This window comes from Xyrauchen texanus, chromosome 33 (assembly GCF_025860055.1).
Source record: "Xyrauchen texanus isolate HMW12.3.18 chromosome 33, RBS_HiC_50CHRs, whole genome shotgun sequence".
Lineage (NCBI taxonomy): Eukaryota > Metazoa > Chordata > Actinopteri > Cypriniformes > Catostomidae > Xyrauchen > Xyrauchen texanus.
In genome coordinates this window covers 24,768,513-24,786,389 of record NC_068308.1, presented here as the reverse complement: position 1 = coordinate 24,786,389, position 17,877 = coordinate 24,768,513, and the positions used below count along the sequence as shown (strand labels likewise).

At 38.8% G+C, this 17,877-nt stretch overlaps 1 protein-coding gene across 9 annotated transcripts; it reads right to left on the bottom strand.

Annotated features, from left to right (window-relative positions):
• Window positions 1–8: 8 nt before the first annotated feature.
• On the bottom strand, window positions 9–16,845 carry LOC127626952 (autism susceptibility gene 2 protein homolog). Of its 9 annotated transcripts, none has more exons than XM_052103103.1 (19): window positions 16,428–16,845; window positions 14,669–15,299; window positions 12,672–12,863; window positions 10,153–10,185; window positions 9,948–9,977; window positions 9,778–9,823; window positions 9,126–9,474; window positions 7,974–8,188; window positions 7,094–7,305; window positions 6,490–6,534; window positions 6,192–6,287; window positions 5,012–5,095; window positions 4,816–4,854; window positions 4,649–4,723; window positions 4,338–4,494; window positions 3,900–3,980; window positions 3,567–3,650; window positions 3,161–3,335; window positions 9–2,978 (listed from the first exon to the last, which is right to left on the bottom strand). In XM_052103103.1, the coding sequence occupies exons 2-19, from the start codon at window positions 14,975–14,977 to the stop codon at window positions 1,454–1,456; spliced, it is 3,747 nt and encodes a 1,248-aa protein (XP_051959063.1). In that variant the 5' UTR covers window positions 14,978–15,299; window positions 16,428–16,845; the 3' UTR covers window positions 9–1,453. The 9 variants fall into 9 exon arrangements, with proteins under 9 accessions (XP_051959063.1, XP_051959066.1, XP_051959064.1 ...); XM_052103106.1 differs by having other exon boundaries at window positions 9,126–9,471; XM_052103104.1 differs by having other exon boundaries at window positions 14,669–15,215.
• Between the last annotated feature and the right edge of the window lie 1,032 nt (window positions 16,846–17,877).

Below are 17,877 nucleotides of genomic sequence, written 5' to 3'. Positions count from 1 at the left end.
TGAATCAACTTTGAGCAGTCTTATAGTTTAAATTATATTAATAATAGATGTTAGTTTTATGAACGTGGAAGTAAAATGAAATATGAAAAGCATAGACTATACCATCAAAACTTGACTCAACTTTGTGATGTGGCAGTAATAAACTTTTATATTATAGATACTCATGTGTGAGCAGCTATACACAATGAATCAATACAATAACACACATGTAAATAACCAACCATTTGTTTAATTCATCTTTGTGGTTATCTTTGCAGGGGGAGGGGGCATATTTAAAATGTATAAAATTGGTTTTGCTCAAACAATTAATCCAGAATGTCCTGTATCTCTATTTAAGAGTCCTTTAATCCTGTAGTTTAGCTGCAGTTACAAGATGAGCACTTCTTTTGTCCAGTAGATAGAGGACCCATGTCATTCTGAGTTTGTCTGTATGATGTTTGTTTTTCTGGAGACATCCACCAGCTTCAACCTTGATCAAACAAAAATAACACACACACCTCTCCCAAAGTATAAATATATTCAGTTCTATGCACTGTTGAGGCTGGCTTTGTTACATCCTTAGTACATTGATATCAACACAACCAATATATCGGATCAGAGCAATATCACTGTAGTTCTTTGCTGGACTGTAATCATCACTGACTCATTTAAACATGGGAGTGCATTTGGTGAGACCTGAAACATGACATTATAACATAAACAGTGAATATATTTATTATGGAAGGTATTTCATGTTAACAATAATTATTACAAAAGAAATATCACTATTCTACTATATTCTGGCCCAGCTCTTATGCCAAGCCTGACTAATGAATGGGAGACAGTTCTTTCCCTTTGAATTTTAAAATATTATCCAACAAGATGTACAGTTCATAATAACTTTTCTAAAGAAAAAAATAAATCTTAAGTTCAATTGATGTTCATGGAAGTTGTCTGATGTTTGACTTTAATATTTAAAGCAGAATGTGGACAGCATGTATCTTTAAATTCAAATATTTCCCAACAGTGCTGATTCAGACAATCAGAGAAGTACTTGACTATTTCAGTCAGGGTCCGATTTCTCTTTCTTCAAATGCTAAGCTCAAGACCGTAACTCTAAAGTAGGCTTTCCTTGATTTCAGTTGGAGAAACATATTCTGCACGGCAAGTGTAAAACAGATAACGGTGTCACTGTACACAATTCTGGATCCATCTCACTGTCTTCAAATTAGTAGTAGTAATGAATAGTCTTTGAACATCACAGGCCTTTTTGTAAAGAAAACCCTAATACAAACCAGGGCACAGCAAGGGAGTACCTTAACTGTACCAACATAACCACAGTGGATAAATATATCAAACAGCCCTGGAAAGTCAGGTGGATTCAACACTTGTTTATGGTCACTGTAACAGTGCTGTCTGAGTGTCCTGTAGAACTCTGCCATGTAAGGTGTGGTTTCAGCACAATAATTCAGTACTATCTGGACTCCCCATCTTTATGTGTGGTGAAAAGGGCCATGTCTCCTGGCCCACCAAGTCTGGAGCCACGGTTTGGAGTAGAGGATCTGTTCACAGATGGAATGAGAGGAGGTGGAGCCCCAACTGACAATGCCCCAACTAGACCTGGGGTCTTGGTTAAAATGCCATTAGGTACATGTGAATGTGAATTCAGAGGTCCCAGTCTAGCATAGAGGCCAGAATGATGTGATGGTGTGGAGGCTCCGCCTTGATGAAGATGAGAGTGACCAAGTAGCCCTGCATGAAGCTGTTCTAGGTGAGCAGCATGAGATGGGCTAGGAAGGTGGTGTGTGGATAGGTGTGGATGTGGGTGCATCCCAAAGTACCGTGCTCTCTCAAAGTCTTCCCGCAGTATATGAGCACGTTGTTCCTCATCGAATGGATGGGACATCAAACCAAACTCTGGTCTGGTTGCTGAGGAATTAGCAGAGGACATAGAGGTAGGTACTTGTGTATGGTGTGGGCTGTTTGCCACAGCTGCTGCAACTGCCGCTCTTTCTGCCTCCAAATAGCGCTGAACCTGCTGTTGCTGGAACAGTCGAGACAAGTGTGGATCAGAGCGAAGTGCAAAGTGGGGATCTGACCTTAAGGCCAATACATCCCTGCGTTGATGCTGTTGTTGGGCAGCCAGGTCCCTCCAAGGGTCCCATGGAAAGTTGTGAGTGGCTTGGGAATGACCTTGAGGAGGAGCATGTGGATGTGGTGGGAACCGGTCAGCTGCAGAACCTATTACCAGTCCAGCTGAACTTCCAGAACCCCCTAGATAGGCATCAATAGCTCGTGAACGATCTAAGAGGGATAGAGTATGATGATGGGGAGGATGTGGAGTTGGTGGAGGAAGAGGCACGCCAGGTGTAGGAGTCAATGAGTGAGTTGAGGATGGGGTGGATGGATGGTGGTGATGTCGACTACTGGGCTGCTCAAAGCTGTGTGGAGGTACAGCATGATGTGATAAGGAGATGGGCACTGGCTCGGGCTCCTCTTTACGTTCTTCTTTGACCTTGACTTGGGGTAGGAGCATCCCAGAGGTTAGGCAAAGTGCAGATTTGGATACCGGAGTTGTGGTCCGATCAGGTTTCTTGACTGGAAGTGAACTAGCAGAGGAGGAAGAAGAGGCTGGACCATTGTTCTCTCTTTGTGAAGATTCTGTGCTAAGAGTGTGTGGTGGCTGCCGGTGAAAAATATCCAGAGGAGAATGTGCTAAGGGTGCACCAGGAGAAGTTGTGAGAACAGACGATGTTGAAGATCGAGGTCTGTCCGGTGCTGCAGAGGAAGCTGACGCTGGTGCCCTAGATGCAGAATGTTGTCTCTTGTCTGCCTCTCTTTCTCGCTCACGCTCTCTACTTTGGTTATCAGACTGCACCCCACCTCCGCTTAGTGAGCCCAAGCCATTCATATGTGAACTAGGGGTGCTGCTGCGGTGCTTGAGGGTTGGGACACCAGGTGACATTCGCACAGGCTGGCGTCCATACAAGAGACTGTCTCTGTGTGAAACAATTTCAAAGTATGGGACAATTTGTGAAATGCAAAACACTATTCACTCTTGATAAGCACCATATAATTGTATCTACAGCCAATACAAGAAAAGTAATCTCTATATAAACAGAAAAAATATCTAATACTCTTAAGTACTTTGGAGATGGCAAGGTTTCCCATTATGTCATACCTGTCCTTTTCATCTTTTATATGAGTCAGCTCTCTTCTCTCCATGTCCTTTCCTCTATCATCTCTTTTCTCAGGTCCTTTAACCCAAGAGGATCCAGAGGGGAAAAAAGGAGGGGTAACATGCAGACGATTCCATGGATCATGGGGGTTACCTAAACCTCCAACCGCACTTGCAGCTAAATGTGAATAAAAAAATAAAAAAATTAAATTTGTCTTTGGCTGAGAGAAAATGTGACTGATAAAACACTGTCCTTCACTGAATCTTTTTATATACAGTATACTAACATATGTCTAATATATACATACATATTTATTTTTATTTTCACAAATATGTATAAAAAAAATATAATAAATTACGACATTCCAGTTAGAATCACCCAATTAATGAATGAAAAAGCGTGACAAACCTATTGTGGGGCTGCCTAAGCCCCCAAAGGCACCAGAACCCAAGGCTCCCAGAGAAGAGAAGGGGGGTGAACGACCATATGGGTCTGCAACAAGAGAAAGAGGTCATTAGTAATGATGAAAACTGTCTTCATAGTTCTAATAAATATAATGTAAATTTTGCTCTAAAAAGCTAGGTAACGAAGCAAGCCTGGAAAACAGACCTACTCAGGTCCAAGAGCAGCATCCAGAGTGAATGGAATATATGGGTTATATTGACATTTGATTCAACTACTTGCAAGATTTGACAACATGGTGCTTGTCAATTACCGACTTTCTCAAAATCAGTCTCTTACCCAGATGTGCAGCTGGGGTGAGGAAAGAGGAGTGGGGCGTTGATGGAGGCATGAATGGTGTGGAGGACGGATTGACTCCACCTGAGAAGACATGGGTCAACTCAGACAAAAGCTTAAACACCCATAAATGGACTACCATTGAGTGTTGAATTTTAGACAAGCTGGTGGTTTATGTCCTCTATAAGTCTTTCTAATTTAGACGGTAAAGTAGATAGCAAAGTTGTACTTTAAAAACCCCTCACATCCTTTTTTTATTTTTTCTTGCATGTCAACTGTGATTTAGCAGATGAAAACACCTCACTTTCATGGCTTAACAGTGATTTGACTGTAAATACATTGCCCAGCCTTGCTGTTTTTAATAAACATTACAGGCTTATGTTACCTGCAAAATACCTGATTAACTGATTAAAAGGAATAAGTGTAAGGAGTACCACCCACCAGTGGCTACGAACAGGCTTCCTGGTCTTGTAAGATCATGAGTTGGTGGAAGGGGACCAAGTGGCCCTAGACCTCCTAGTCCTCCAATACCAGGGCCAGGGAGTCGTGGCAGCAGGTCATTACGGAAGTCCAGCTTTTGAGGATCAGCCTGCATAAGCTGAGGAAGATAACAAGAGAGGTCAATATATGTCTGAAAATACCATTTAAAAATTGTGGTGTAAACTGAATAACATTGTTTTTATTTTTAAAATATTTTGGAAAGTACTTCAACTAGTTTTATGGGCCATTACAAATGAAAGCAAAAATAAAACCTTGACTTTCTCTTGATGCCTTAGAATCATCCAGGCCACACGGACATGCATAGCACACCATTTTCCAGGTTTCTGCTAAGAAAAATTCCAATTACAAGGGATTTCCAATCTAGTCATTAGGTCAACAACTGGGTATTAAATGCAAAACAAAGTAGAGTCTAACTTACATTACTGACTTTCGGTGGTGGTGCAAATGGGTCTGTAAGCTGTGGACACAGAAAAGACAGGAAACATCAGACATTTTTAAAACAATTTCCATAAAGATCTTGCTTATGAAAAAAATTATTCTCATTAATTAATTTGAGAAATCCAAAATGTAAGCATTTCAACAGACAAAATACAAATATGCATCATAATGTTTACCCTTGTAGCTTTAGGTTGCAGATGGGGAGGTACAACTCCCAAACCAGGATTCATCTCAGAAGCAGCCCCCTGAAGGGCAACAAGCTGTCAATAACATTACACTATTGTAACCAACATAATGAACTAGACTTAAAGGGGTCATATAATGGTACATGCACTTTTTCAAGTTGATTGTACTGAAATGTGTGTTGGTTGTGCCTGTACACAACCATCCTATTATGATAAAAATCCATCCAGTGTTTTTGTTTTAATCTCCTTATATATTTTCCCCTGCCTCAAATCGAGCCGTTCGACCGTGTGACGTCACACGGTCGGACGCCCCTCCCAGGATTGTTGATTGACAGCAGTGTTTCAACACAGACCCGCCCTCGCTCGTGAGCGAGCTGTCAATCATAGTCCGTCATCATTGTTGAAACACTGGAGCAGAATGGCGCCTAAGCGATTGTGGTGTTCTGTTCTTCGGTGTAATAACGAACACAGCAGTCATTTTGATGTTCCTAAATCTGAACCGCTGAAGACGCAGTGGCTGAGTTTTGTTTACGATGGGAATATTCCCCACGAGCAACATCAATGCGTTCATGTTTGCGCGAATCATTTTTCACCAGACTGCTTTATAAACGAGGGTCAGTATAAAGCTGGTTTTGCTAAGAAGGGGCGGGGTGACCAAAGCTCATTGTCATTTAAAGTCATATGCACTGAAACGGCGTGCTGAAAACAGAGCTGTTTTTGAGCAGGTAAAATTAGTGTTTTCTTAAAATACTAATGAGAATTTTTAATAAAAGTATATTACAAAGTTTTCATTTAGACCCTAAAGAGTCATATTAACTTGTACAATAATGGCATTATATGACCCCTTTAAGAAAAAGAAAAGCAGAAAAAATATGGCAGGGTTTGATGGCAAACACTTGCATCACATGGCTACAAATGGGTCGTCATGAAGATGTGAATTGTTCATGATCTTTTGAAATAAGAGTTTGATGTACCATTCAAACATAATATAACTTTCAGTTCTCAAAATACTTAGTTTGATGAAGTCTCTCTTTCTTCAAGATCACTGTGTATTGTGGTTATAGCAAGCATTCTAATTTGATTTTAATCAAAAATCATCCTTTATACACAGGACACAGAGCTTTCAGATTTCAATATTCAAAACTATGCCTAAATGACAAGCAACACATACCTTAGGCTGAAAAGCTCCCTGCAATGAACTGAAAGGTCCAGTGGGTGGAAGAACAGGCTGTATTCCAGGCACAGATGGTGGGTACTGAGGAAAAAACTTCAAAGGAGAGAGAAAATAAATAAACATTTAAGAAATAGATGCTATTCTGAACTTAACTTCAAAAGTTGCCCTGCAGACTTTAGATTTAATAGAGTCCCAATAAATTAACAATTTTTATGAATTAATCTATTACATTTCATTTTAACAATGTCAAATCTAAAAGCTTAACTATAGACAACAAAATCAAGATAACACTTACGGGGTGTCGAAACAGACCCTCTATCTTGCCTGGATACTTATCAAACTGTGAAAAAAACAACCACAAAAGAAAATATAAATTGCGTGAAACGTCATAACCAGATACTTTTTTAAATGAGCCATCCATTGGCTATTGTTATTTTTCCTCCTCCCCTTTTCTCCCCAATCTGGCACGCCCAATTCCTAATGCGATCTAGGTCCTCGTGGTGGCGTAGTGACTCACTTCAATCCGGGTGGCAGAGGACAAATCTCAGTTGCCTCCTCATCGGAAACAGTCAATCCGCACATCTTATCACGTGGCTTGTTGAGCGCATTACCGCGGAGACCTAGCATGTGTGGAGGCTTCACTATATTCTCTGCGGCATCCACGCACAACTCACCACGTGCCCAAGCGAGAGCGAGAACCACATTATAGCGACCACGAGGAGTTTAACCCAACGTGACTCTACCCAACCTAGCAACCGGGCCAATTGGTTGCTTAGGAAGCCTTACTGGAATCACTCAGCACACCCTGGATTCAAACTTGTGACTCCAGGTGTGGTAGTCGGTGTCTTTACTTGCTGAGCTACCCAGGCCCCCTCCATTGGCTTTTGTTAAATTCTCACCAGTGGTGCTGCTGCTGCGGTGTGATGCAAGAAGTGTTGGTGAGTATGAGTGTGCTGGTGCTGGTGATTGTGCTGATGGAACTGGTAGGCCATTGTGGGGATTGAGTTCTGGGCCTGCGAGGATCTACTGGAGGTCCCAGAACTTGAACCTGACACGGACGGTCCTCCAGGTGCACTGGATTCTGGCAAATCTTGACAGATCACATCCTGATCTGTTAATGGATGAAAAAAGAAAGAACTTTAACTTTCTGAAGGAGTGCAGGATAGGAACAGAATAACTTCCATCATAACAACATAAACACTCACTTTCTAAGAATATTTAAAAGGAATATTCATGGTTCTCAAGTTAAGCTCAATCGCATTTTTGGCATAATGTTAATAATAAAATAATTAGAATTCCACCCTTCTTTAAAAAAAATGCTAAAATCTAAGCACAATGGAAGTGAATGGGGCAATTTTTGGGAGGGTTTAAAGGCAGAAATGTGAAACTTATTTTATAAAAGCGCTTACATTAATTCTTCTGATAAAATCAAACAAATCAAAGCAATTTTATCACACTACAATTATTTTGAGATGCATGTTGTTTATGTGTTGTGGATATACTTTTAAAACAGAATATTTTAAATGGTTGTGACTCACTGTGATCCAAATTTCAGTTTTTTCTTTTTTTTTTAAGAAAAGGAAGGACAAGTCTAAATAAATGTTTTGGTAATCAACATTATTCCACAAAAGCTGTCGATTGAGTTTCACTTGTATTGAACCCAGAATATTCCTTAAACAGTTACAGTCAAGTTTGTAAATTAATCACATATATAAATAGTCATGTGCAATCAGTGGTATTTAATATTTCACAGTAGTGTAGTGGGTTGGTAAATTGTACCTGTCGAAGTGTGTGGTGAAACCTGCAGAAGAGGAGGTGGTGGAGGGAGGCTAGGAGACGGTGTAAAGACTGCACCGGGACTTGGTCGAGACGACGGTCTTACAGTCCCAATGCCCCCTGGGCCTCGACCAAGGGATACACTTTTAGCAGGAGTAGGTGGTCTGATTGATAATGAAGAGGCAGATAAAGATGGAGGCTTGCCTGAAGTACTGCTCCTGTAGGAAAACCAATGCCAACTTGAAATGTTAGACAGTATGATCAGAGTTCTAGTAAAGGAAGATGAAAATAATGTCATCATTCACTCCCATGTTGTTCTAAATCCATAACATAAAGGGAGATGTTAGGCAGAATGACAGCCTCAGCCACCATTTATTTCATTGTATGGGGAAAAAGATGCAATGAAATTAAATGGTGACTTATACTTCAGGCTGTGAAAACCGCCCCAGAGTGCCATCATCGGTTACGCATGTGACGTAAATATATCAACATACATAAAAGACCATGCGAATACTTGAAATACATTTCTGAAGTAACGTAATTTAAGTAACCGTGTTGTGGATTCTTTATCGTAGGGACATATTCGTTTTTTTCTTTTCCATTTTTTTTTTAGAGACATCTTTGATTTTGCGCTACATAGCGCATTGTCATGGCAACGGTGTATTCACAACGCGAGATATGCATCGTTTAATTAACCTTATTATACTGTCTTTGTTCACAGAATCAAACACCACCTCAAAAAGTTGTGAAAGCAATTGAATTGATGACATTAACACTGTATTCTGTACACGCAGTCAGTGCGGCAGGTATTTTGTGATATTTTACAAAGGCTTTCATTTTTATTTTGTGTTCAATGACAAATTTTTTAAAGTTTGATCTACAAGAAATGCATAATTTGCACGCACCACCTCCCGTTTAAAAACCGCAGTGGTAAAACAATTTTCATCGCGATGGCCCTACTGATACAAACATACCGCGTAACATCTCCCTTTGTGTACCCTTGAAGAATTAAGACATATGGGTTGGAAACAACATGAGTTGTGAGTAAATGACAACAGACATTTAATTTTTGTTAGTTCAAACTCTTGAAATCTCAACAGCAAGTGGGCTGAGTGCATTACATATGTCATCAAAATGCAGTTTTACTACACTGACCTGTTGTTGCTGCCCACTGCAAAGATCGATTGTGACTTTCCAGGGAATGGGAGAAAAGGCTTGTGTTTGTGCTGTGGTGGGCTAGGACCATGGTGATGATGGGGACCGCCATTTCCATTACGCTGACCAGGAAGTGAGGTGGAGATGGATGCAGTGGAATGTGCCGTCAGGCTAGGGAGTGAGGATGAGGTAGAAATGGGCTCAGGGTAAGGCTGCTCCATACTCTTCTCCTGACTCCTCTCCAGGCCAGAGACCCAAGGTGTGACTGAGAGAAGGGGTAAAGAGCTATTTGAGGGCAAGAGAGGGCAACCATTGCCTACAGTAGAGCTTGCCATGTTTGAGTTAACTGCTATGAAGAAAGAGAGAGCTACAATGTAATCCATGTAATACTGTATTTTATTCCATGCTTAACCATCAATTAAAAAAATGTGTATCAGTAAAAGCATGTATAAATGTAAATAAAATTGTTAGACAAAATTTATCTTTTATCAAGCATGTCCATGTGAACTATGTGGTATTTAAGTTTGTCAGCACTGTAATACAATAAACTGCCTCTTTTTTTTTAAATCCCAAAATTTACAAAATTAATATTGCTGTTAAAAGTCTCTCAGTGATGTACATCTGCCACTGATAACATGCAACAGGTATTTACCTTCCCTTGTGCACACGATAAATGCAGGCTCCATATTGTCAGTAGCCTAAATAGTGTGAGAAAAGTCATATTACTGAAAAACTAATGAAAAAAAAACAACAAAAAAAAAAACACAATTTTACAACACACACATAAATGCAAATTCAAAGTTGACAAAGAATTGTTTTTACCTTGCCCCCTGACTCACTCTCTGTATCACACTGTGGGTTAAAAATAGTTACATTGAGGCATATTGTAATTGAATTTCCATGCAATATATATATAATAATAGTCTTTCCCAACAACAAATGTACTGTGTATATATATATACTTATTACATAGGTCACAATTATTGGAAGCAAGAAAAAGACATTACAAAATTGGAAAATAACTTACAATGTATCCTGTCTCCATGTGATTCCCTGACACCTGAAACAGACATTTGGAAATGTAAAACCACACACACACACAAAAAAAAAGGAATACTGTTAGTAGCTGTGGCAGGGCGGAGGGCGGGGCCGGGTCGTGATGCTACACACCCGGCCCCTAATCAGGCTAATCAAGCCTCCGAGAGCGATTAAGGCCGACCGGAGATGGCAGTGCGACACAGAGAGAGAGATTTATGGGCAGCTGCCCGACTCCTGTGTGTGTTTGTGTCTTTTTAGTTCAGTTTATTATTATTAAACCATTATTTATATTATCAAGACGGTTCTCACCTCCTACTTTACACTGGTACCGACACAGTAGCATGTATATTTACGTGCACATTATTTTTATTCATATACAGTATGTGACTTATTTTTTTACCTAGAAAAATAATTAAGGTTAAGGTCTTCTAATGATATATTATATTTCTCATCCAAATCATTGCCGAGATATAATCATGCAAATGTTGGCTGAGACTTTCCTTTTACTCTTTAGTACATAAAACTCAATGTGATTCTGGGTCCAAGTGACTCAGATGTGTGGGTAAAAATCGTAGCATTTCTTTAAAATAAGTTTGAAATTTGTTTAAAAAGTGTAAATGGTCAAATCGGATTGGGTTGTCAAGCTGTTTTTTTTCCATCTTTTGGGATGTGACGGAAAATACATTCACAAAACGCTGTAGTGTCAAAATTCACATTTAAACTTTCATGCAGCGCTATCACGATTTATTATTTTTATAATAGAGTAATAAACGATTTTTCTGATAATTAATTGAGTAATCGGAATAAATAACTCAGATTGCATAAAGGGTCAAGGTGAAGTAACATATAACTAAAATGCATTTATTAGCCTAATTTTATATGTGCTCTACGATTGAATAACAACAAATTGATTGTGCCATCAATTTCTAAAGCTTAATGACTAATCCATGCTACATCAGGTGCATCACTTGGAAGCAAGATCTACTTTCTTATTCTTCTACTTCTATAAATAATTGATTATTTTATTTCAATGTGAACTACACATTTTAGTTTAGAACTCAAATATGGTAAAACAGGCCATGGAAATAAAATATTTGATCTTTTCAGAAACAATGTTTTGTTTCATATTGCATCTGTGGGGTGCAAGACGTGCATCTGTGTGACAGCATACTGAGAGCTGCGGCTTGATTCATTTAATAAGTTCTCTGGATTCCCACATTTTTACCTGTGATAATGAATATTAAGTGTGATAAAAAACGTTATTCAGAAGTGTGGCATTGTGAACTATTTCAACCTTAATCATTACAAAATCGATTGTATATGAGGAAGATTGCATCTACATTTAAAAGGTAATTAATTTACACAGCACGGAATCCAAATCACATTCTGCAGAAAATAACCTTCTTGGATCATATGGAATCTGTCTGATTTACTGAGCAGAATGGTTGTGCATTAATTTTAAAATAGTGTAAAGCATTATTTTATGTTGCTTCATAAAAGCCTATATTGAATACGTTTGTGTAGCCAAGTAGGTTTAGAGTGGATTCCAATGTGGATTTTTTTTCCTGAGTTCAGTGTGTCTGGTATGTAACTGAAGGGCTCATCTTCTCACGCATCTGAGCGCAGCACCACAAATTGCATGCAGTCTCCCTAGTAAACTTGCAGTGCTGTCTCTGGCAGGTCTGTGAAAACTGGTTGTCATCTTCCAAGTCTAGTTGCATTGCTGAAGTGATGCTACAGTTTTTCAGGTTGAGAGCCAACTACATTGTTTTTCAAAGCTAAAGTAAAGTGCTCTTACACAGCTGAATCTTCTTGTCATTATGTGTACGTACCCTCAGAATGTATGGAGTCACTTCTGCCTCATTTTTTACTTGTCGATTCGGCAATTTTGGTAGAAGAATGTTTTGAATCAAGTAATTTATTTAAATTGAGTAAACGTGACTTACTTACATGTGACATATACTATGCACTGAAAAGTGTATGAGCGAACAAACGGTTTGACACATAATTTGCAAGAATGTGTACATACAGTAATGCCTCAGACGCTTATATTGTCGGATGCATCTTCAGAGGCAATGCCTCTTTATGGTTTGACGCCAAAAGCAAAGAATAACTTGATTTCAAACTGATTTTCTTGCTTTGTCAGATTTTTTAAATAAGCTGATTTTTGGTAGTTATTATCAGCATATTGGTGTGCATGTAAGAAGCAGAGTATCGAATCTTCCAGACAGTATGGCACCTGTCACTCCATAACAGTCCTATATTGAACACTTTTCTTACAATTACCAATAAAACAATGAATTTATGTCAAACACATCCCCACAGACCTCCTCTATTTATCTATTAATTGATTGCAGTACAAACAAAACACTGCAGTAAAAAAAACATTTATAGGCATTTACCAATATAACAATTGATCCTATCAAATCTTTAAACCAGAAAAAAGTACTGAAAGAAAGGCATTATAAATAACACTGAAGTCCAAAAATGCAAAACTGCTGAACCAACCTTTGTGTCTCCTTTTCTCTTCAGTTTAGATTTGATTTTCCTGCGCTGCTCCCAACTGTTGGTGTACGTTGCAGGAGGTCCTTCCTCCGGCTCTGACAGAGGCCTTCCGTTTTCATCTAGGCCTCTCTTCCTTTTGATTCCTCTACCCATTAACAAACCAGATTGTTCTGCTGGCTTTAAAGAACTGTCCATCTGTCAAACCAACACATTGAAACATGTAAAAGTAGCAAATATACTAGCTACGTACTGGGTTTCGATCATGTTTATTCACATATTACAGATCAATAATACCACTCTGCTGTAATTCAACTTAATGTGTGTTTTTATCAATTTCATAATACAACTGTGTTTCTTAGAGGTGTAACGGTTTATCGTGGCATGATACATCACGGGTCAAAAATGTGATGATGCTCCATCGTGGAGATGGGACTTTTTTTATTATTATTATTTTACTGTGTGTTCTATCCAATAGCGCAACGTCTTAAGGCATACAGATGGAAATCGATTTGTTGCAAAAAAGGAGCTCTTAAATACCACTGCACATTAGCAGCCAAAAGTGTTGTACGATAATTTCAGATGAAAGTGTGAAAACTGAAACCATGTAAGCGAATGTAACACTGGAGCGGGAGAGAGACTTTTCACCGCAAGGGATCGAATGTCTGTTTGAAGCGTGAGAGTGATCTGTTCTGATGGAGCGTGAGAAAATTAAAGTTTACAGAGGTTTAATAATAGTGACATATTACTCTACTATTTAAACTCACCAAGCACTTTATTAGGAACAACCTGCACATCTACGTAACCATGTGATGATCTAATCAGCCAATGGTGTGGCAGCAGTGCAATGCATACAATCATGCAGATACGGATCAGGAGCTTCAGTTAATGTTCACATCAACCATCAGAATGGGAAAAAAAATGTGATCTCAGTGATTTCAACCATGGCATGATAGTTGATTCCAGATGGGCTAGTATGAGTATTTCTGTAACTGCTGATCTCCTGGGATTTTCAAACACAACAGTCTCTAGAGTTTACTCAGAATGGTGCCAAAAACAAAAACATCCAGCGACGGACAATTCTGCCGACAGAACAACCTTGTTGATGAGAGGTCAACGCTCAATGGCCAGACAGGTTCAAACTGACAGAAAGGCTAAGGTAACTCAGTTTAACACTCTGTACAATTGTAGTGAGCAGAATAGCATCTCAGAATGCACAACACATTAAATCTTGAGGCGGATGTGCTACAACAGCAGAAATACACATCAGGCACTTTAATATGACCATATTGTTCTTAATAAAGTGCTCAGTGTGTGTTTAATGATTAATATTATGTATCGCAACAGGGAACAAAATCCTCTTGTCAAATGTCATGTCTGATTTAAATTCATCAGTAAATTATGAATATTGAAATGGATAAACATGCACTTAAAATAGGTACTTTTGAAAAGAATATTTAGATGTAATCAGAGACTATATTATTTTAGAAAAATACCATTTTAATTTAAAATATTTAAAATGTATGTAATCAGTGACAGTGTGCAAGTAGCATATGTACCTAACATAATTCTGTATATTCAAAAACCAGTATCATTAGCTAATATTTCCATTTGGTGTCCCCATCGCACTGTTCTGGGCTAATTTTTGTCCCAGTACATATATGATGGATCATTTAGTACTTTTAGCAAAATTTAAGGAAATGTATTGTTTTGCTTATTAATAAAAAGAATTCATAGAAACATTCAATCCAAACATTTCTTGATTCGGGCTTATTTTATAAAATCGTAAACTGAACCAAACCGAGATTTCAGTATCGTAAACCGAATCGTGAGACAAGTGAATCGTTACACCTCTAATTCAATACCTAATGGTAATATGTCTGGCAAAAAGTTTACGAAGATGTAATACTCACAACTTTTCGAACCCAACGCAATCTAAATTTCATACTAAATTAGTATATTTAAACTGAAAGGAATAATGTAAGACGGATAAGCACACAAACCTCCAACGCCTCCAGGCTTATGAAGCTGGCTATGGCGAATCCATCGATGATGTCCTCCTCGCAGGACACCGATTCTCGCTTCCTCCGACGTGGAGGCCGGTGTCGGACCCCGGGGAAGCCTGGTCTGCATACTGCTCCGTTAGCACCGAGCAGGGAGTCTCTTCTGCAGAGTTCTTGATCCGAGGCCGAGGATGGCGACGAGGCCCTGTGTTCAGCGAGATCCGCTCTCCTCCGCCGCCGCTCTCTGTCGCGCTGGGAGCGGGAGCGACGGCTCTGCCTGAACCCTCCGCTTCGACTGGGACCGTCCATGTCAATGCACCGTTCAAAAGGCACTTAATAAGATAACACACCCTGGTCCGGCCTGGGATAGTTTATAACTAGCACAAAGTAAAAAAAAAAACCCAAAAAAAACAATGCCCCCTGGACCAGATCTCAGATGAAAATGTTGTTTTCTATTCCTGTCTTATAATATAATAGAGTTAATTGGAGGCTTTACGGTGTGAGCACACTGCAGTCTGAGCACAGTCATGTCTGGGCATCGCCGGACCTGTTTAATCCAAAAACACACCGATTATGAATGCTACAAGATATTCCAGTTACTTCCTTTCAGTCAAGACATTGTCACGTTCATCTGGGGAAGAAAAAAGGAGAAACTACCCATCAGTGGCGCAGTTACGCTTTTAAATACCAACTCAACATGGCTGGTTAGCTAGGAAAATATGCGTTGAATATATTGGAAATAAGGTGCTTTTCAGAATATAAACAAGACCAAAATATATATAAAATAAAATATAGTGACTGTAATCAAATAATTTAGGCATACATGTTAATTAACATTAAACATTTTAATGCCATGCCAGACCATCTTTTCGGACGTCCAAGTCAGGGCCCAGTTTTCGTTAACTTTAGTAAAAATATAGATCAGTACAAAGTCCAAATGCAAACCTAATAGATTACTGAATTTAATCGCTTGTTTTCATCGGTCTGATGCACTTTAAATGGGATAATGATGTGAATTGTTAAATCATTCTCTCGGCAGACTTTAAGCTGACGATGTTAGTTTGCTAGTTAGCTAACCTTGATAGGATCACGGATTAAAATACTCGTTTCTAAACTAACTAGAATCACACATTTGTAATATTTTTGCTTAATGTACTTTAAATGACAGTATGGAGTTGACCCTACTGCAATATTCCCAATTATAATTATTTCCGGTGTAAACAACTGGGCGAGCATACATTAACCAACATCGTATTTTGTTTTACATTTACCATAACTACATATCTAATATCAACAAATATCAATAGTCATACAGTTGAGTTGTCGTGCAGTTGTCTAGCTCATCGTTTCTCTTTTAAATATCTGTTCAGGAACCCAAAGCTAACAAGCTAACCATGTAGCCAGTGTTTCGTTGACACCCCATCTTTCACTTCACATCTAGAAATTAAACTAATTACTCCAGAACATTAATCACACCGATGAACCTCTCACAGCCCTCTAATCGCTTGTCTTTTTGCACATTTAGAAACAAAACATGTCAGATGAAACAAACATTTGTTCATAAGCTCTCTTTTTACGAGCAGAGGAGAAAAGGGGAACACAAGTCCCCGTGAGGTGGATTTAAATAACTCACGTATAAAACATTTTTATTATTTTGCACAAGTTTAACCTAACACGTATTGCCTAGCTAACAATTCTGAAAGGCACGGGCATGACAAAAACAAAACAAAAAAGCAGTTATATTCCCAATTACACCCACCAATTGAACTGTACAGAGGTCAATTTTCCTCTGGCTTCTGCTTTCGCCCGAGCCTCCATTTAAAACGATAATAATATACAACGGGCCCCGAAGCCTCGGGCTGGAGTTGTACCGTCACGGATGTTGAGCGCAGACCCGTCAGCGCAGGCCGGGCACCTCCTTCCGCGGCCCGCTGTGTGATTCACTCTGAGCGGTGAAGACTGGAGATTTCGCCGGTCTCGGCAGCAGGAGCTGGATTTCTCTCAAGCGTAACGTGGAAATGGACTTACGAAAGCTTACTTTTCGGCCCGATCGTCAAAATACGATAAATGGTTTTCTTCATGTTCTTTGGGAAGCTCAGACATACGTGAAGTCTGGGTGGATAACCCGTAGCAGTCAAACTGCATTGTGTGCTTCTGTCCGGTGTTCTTCCTCTGCTGATTGGCCTGTACTGAATGCGACGAAAGTACTGCCATCTACGGTTTTAAATGTGATATCCTCTTCTGAAAATCACAAAATTTCTATGTGAGAGCCAGTATTTGTTATCCGGGATGCAGAATACCCACCTTTCAGCTGAAGTCTCATTTTCTGAAGCTAACTTGCCCAATTTGATGGGTGAAAATGTCCTTATTCAAATCACTTGAAATTGACTTTAAGCTTACAAAAAAAGCCTTACATACAATAAACAAATAAACAGAAACGAAACACCTTTGACTTTCTCACTTTTTTCACCGTTCATGAATTTGTATCCCTATATTATACAAATAATAGCATATATTCATCCGTTCTTGCTGTACACATTGGGTTTTTCAGAATCCAAAGCTAAACGACTGTTTTTTTTGTTTCCTGCTTTTATCTTGGTGGCCATGTAACTGGGTACGATTAAATTAAAATAAAATATTTTAATCAAGTTAAATGACAACAGTTGATATTATAGTCAAGTAGAAGGAGCTTTAAACTTAAAATCACACAATTTCAAAGGTTAGTTTATGGGAATGTGCATCTAGAAAAGGTTGTGGTAAAAAGTATGCAAATAAAATATTGAGAGATTGGTCTAATTAATAATTAAATAATATTTTCATTTGATTGTAGATATTGTGATTATTAAATAATTGATAATTTGCGTGTAATTAACAGCAAGTAATTGCAGCAAGACTATAATACAAATTAATTGCACATTACATAAAGAGCAGTGAGCACCATAAATACAGGAAAAGAGAAACGACCAAAGTAGATATCATTTTTTTAAATAAGACATGCACAATCAGAAAGAAAAAAGGGTTATAATACGGTTAGAAATGTGCTATTCTGCCATTATTTGGGAGTGCATTATTCAAGTTATCAAACACCTGTAACACCCATGTGAAAAACTAACTGACCCCTTAAACTTAGCCGTTTGTGTTTAGCAGCAACAATTGCAACCAAACAATTCCGATAAGTGGAGATCATCTTTCACAACGCTGTTGTGGAA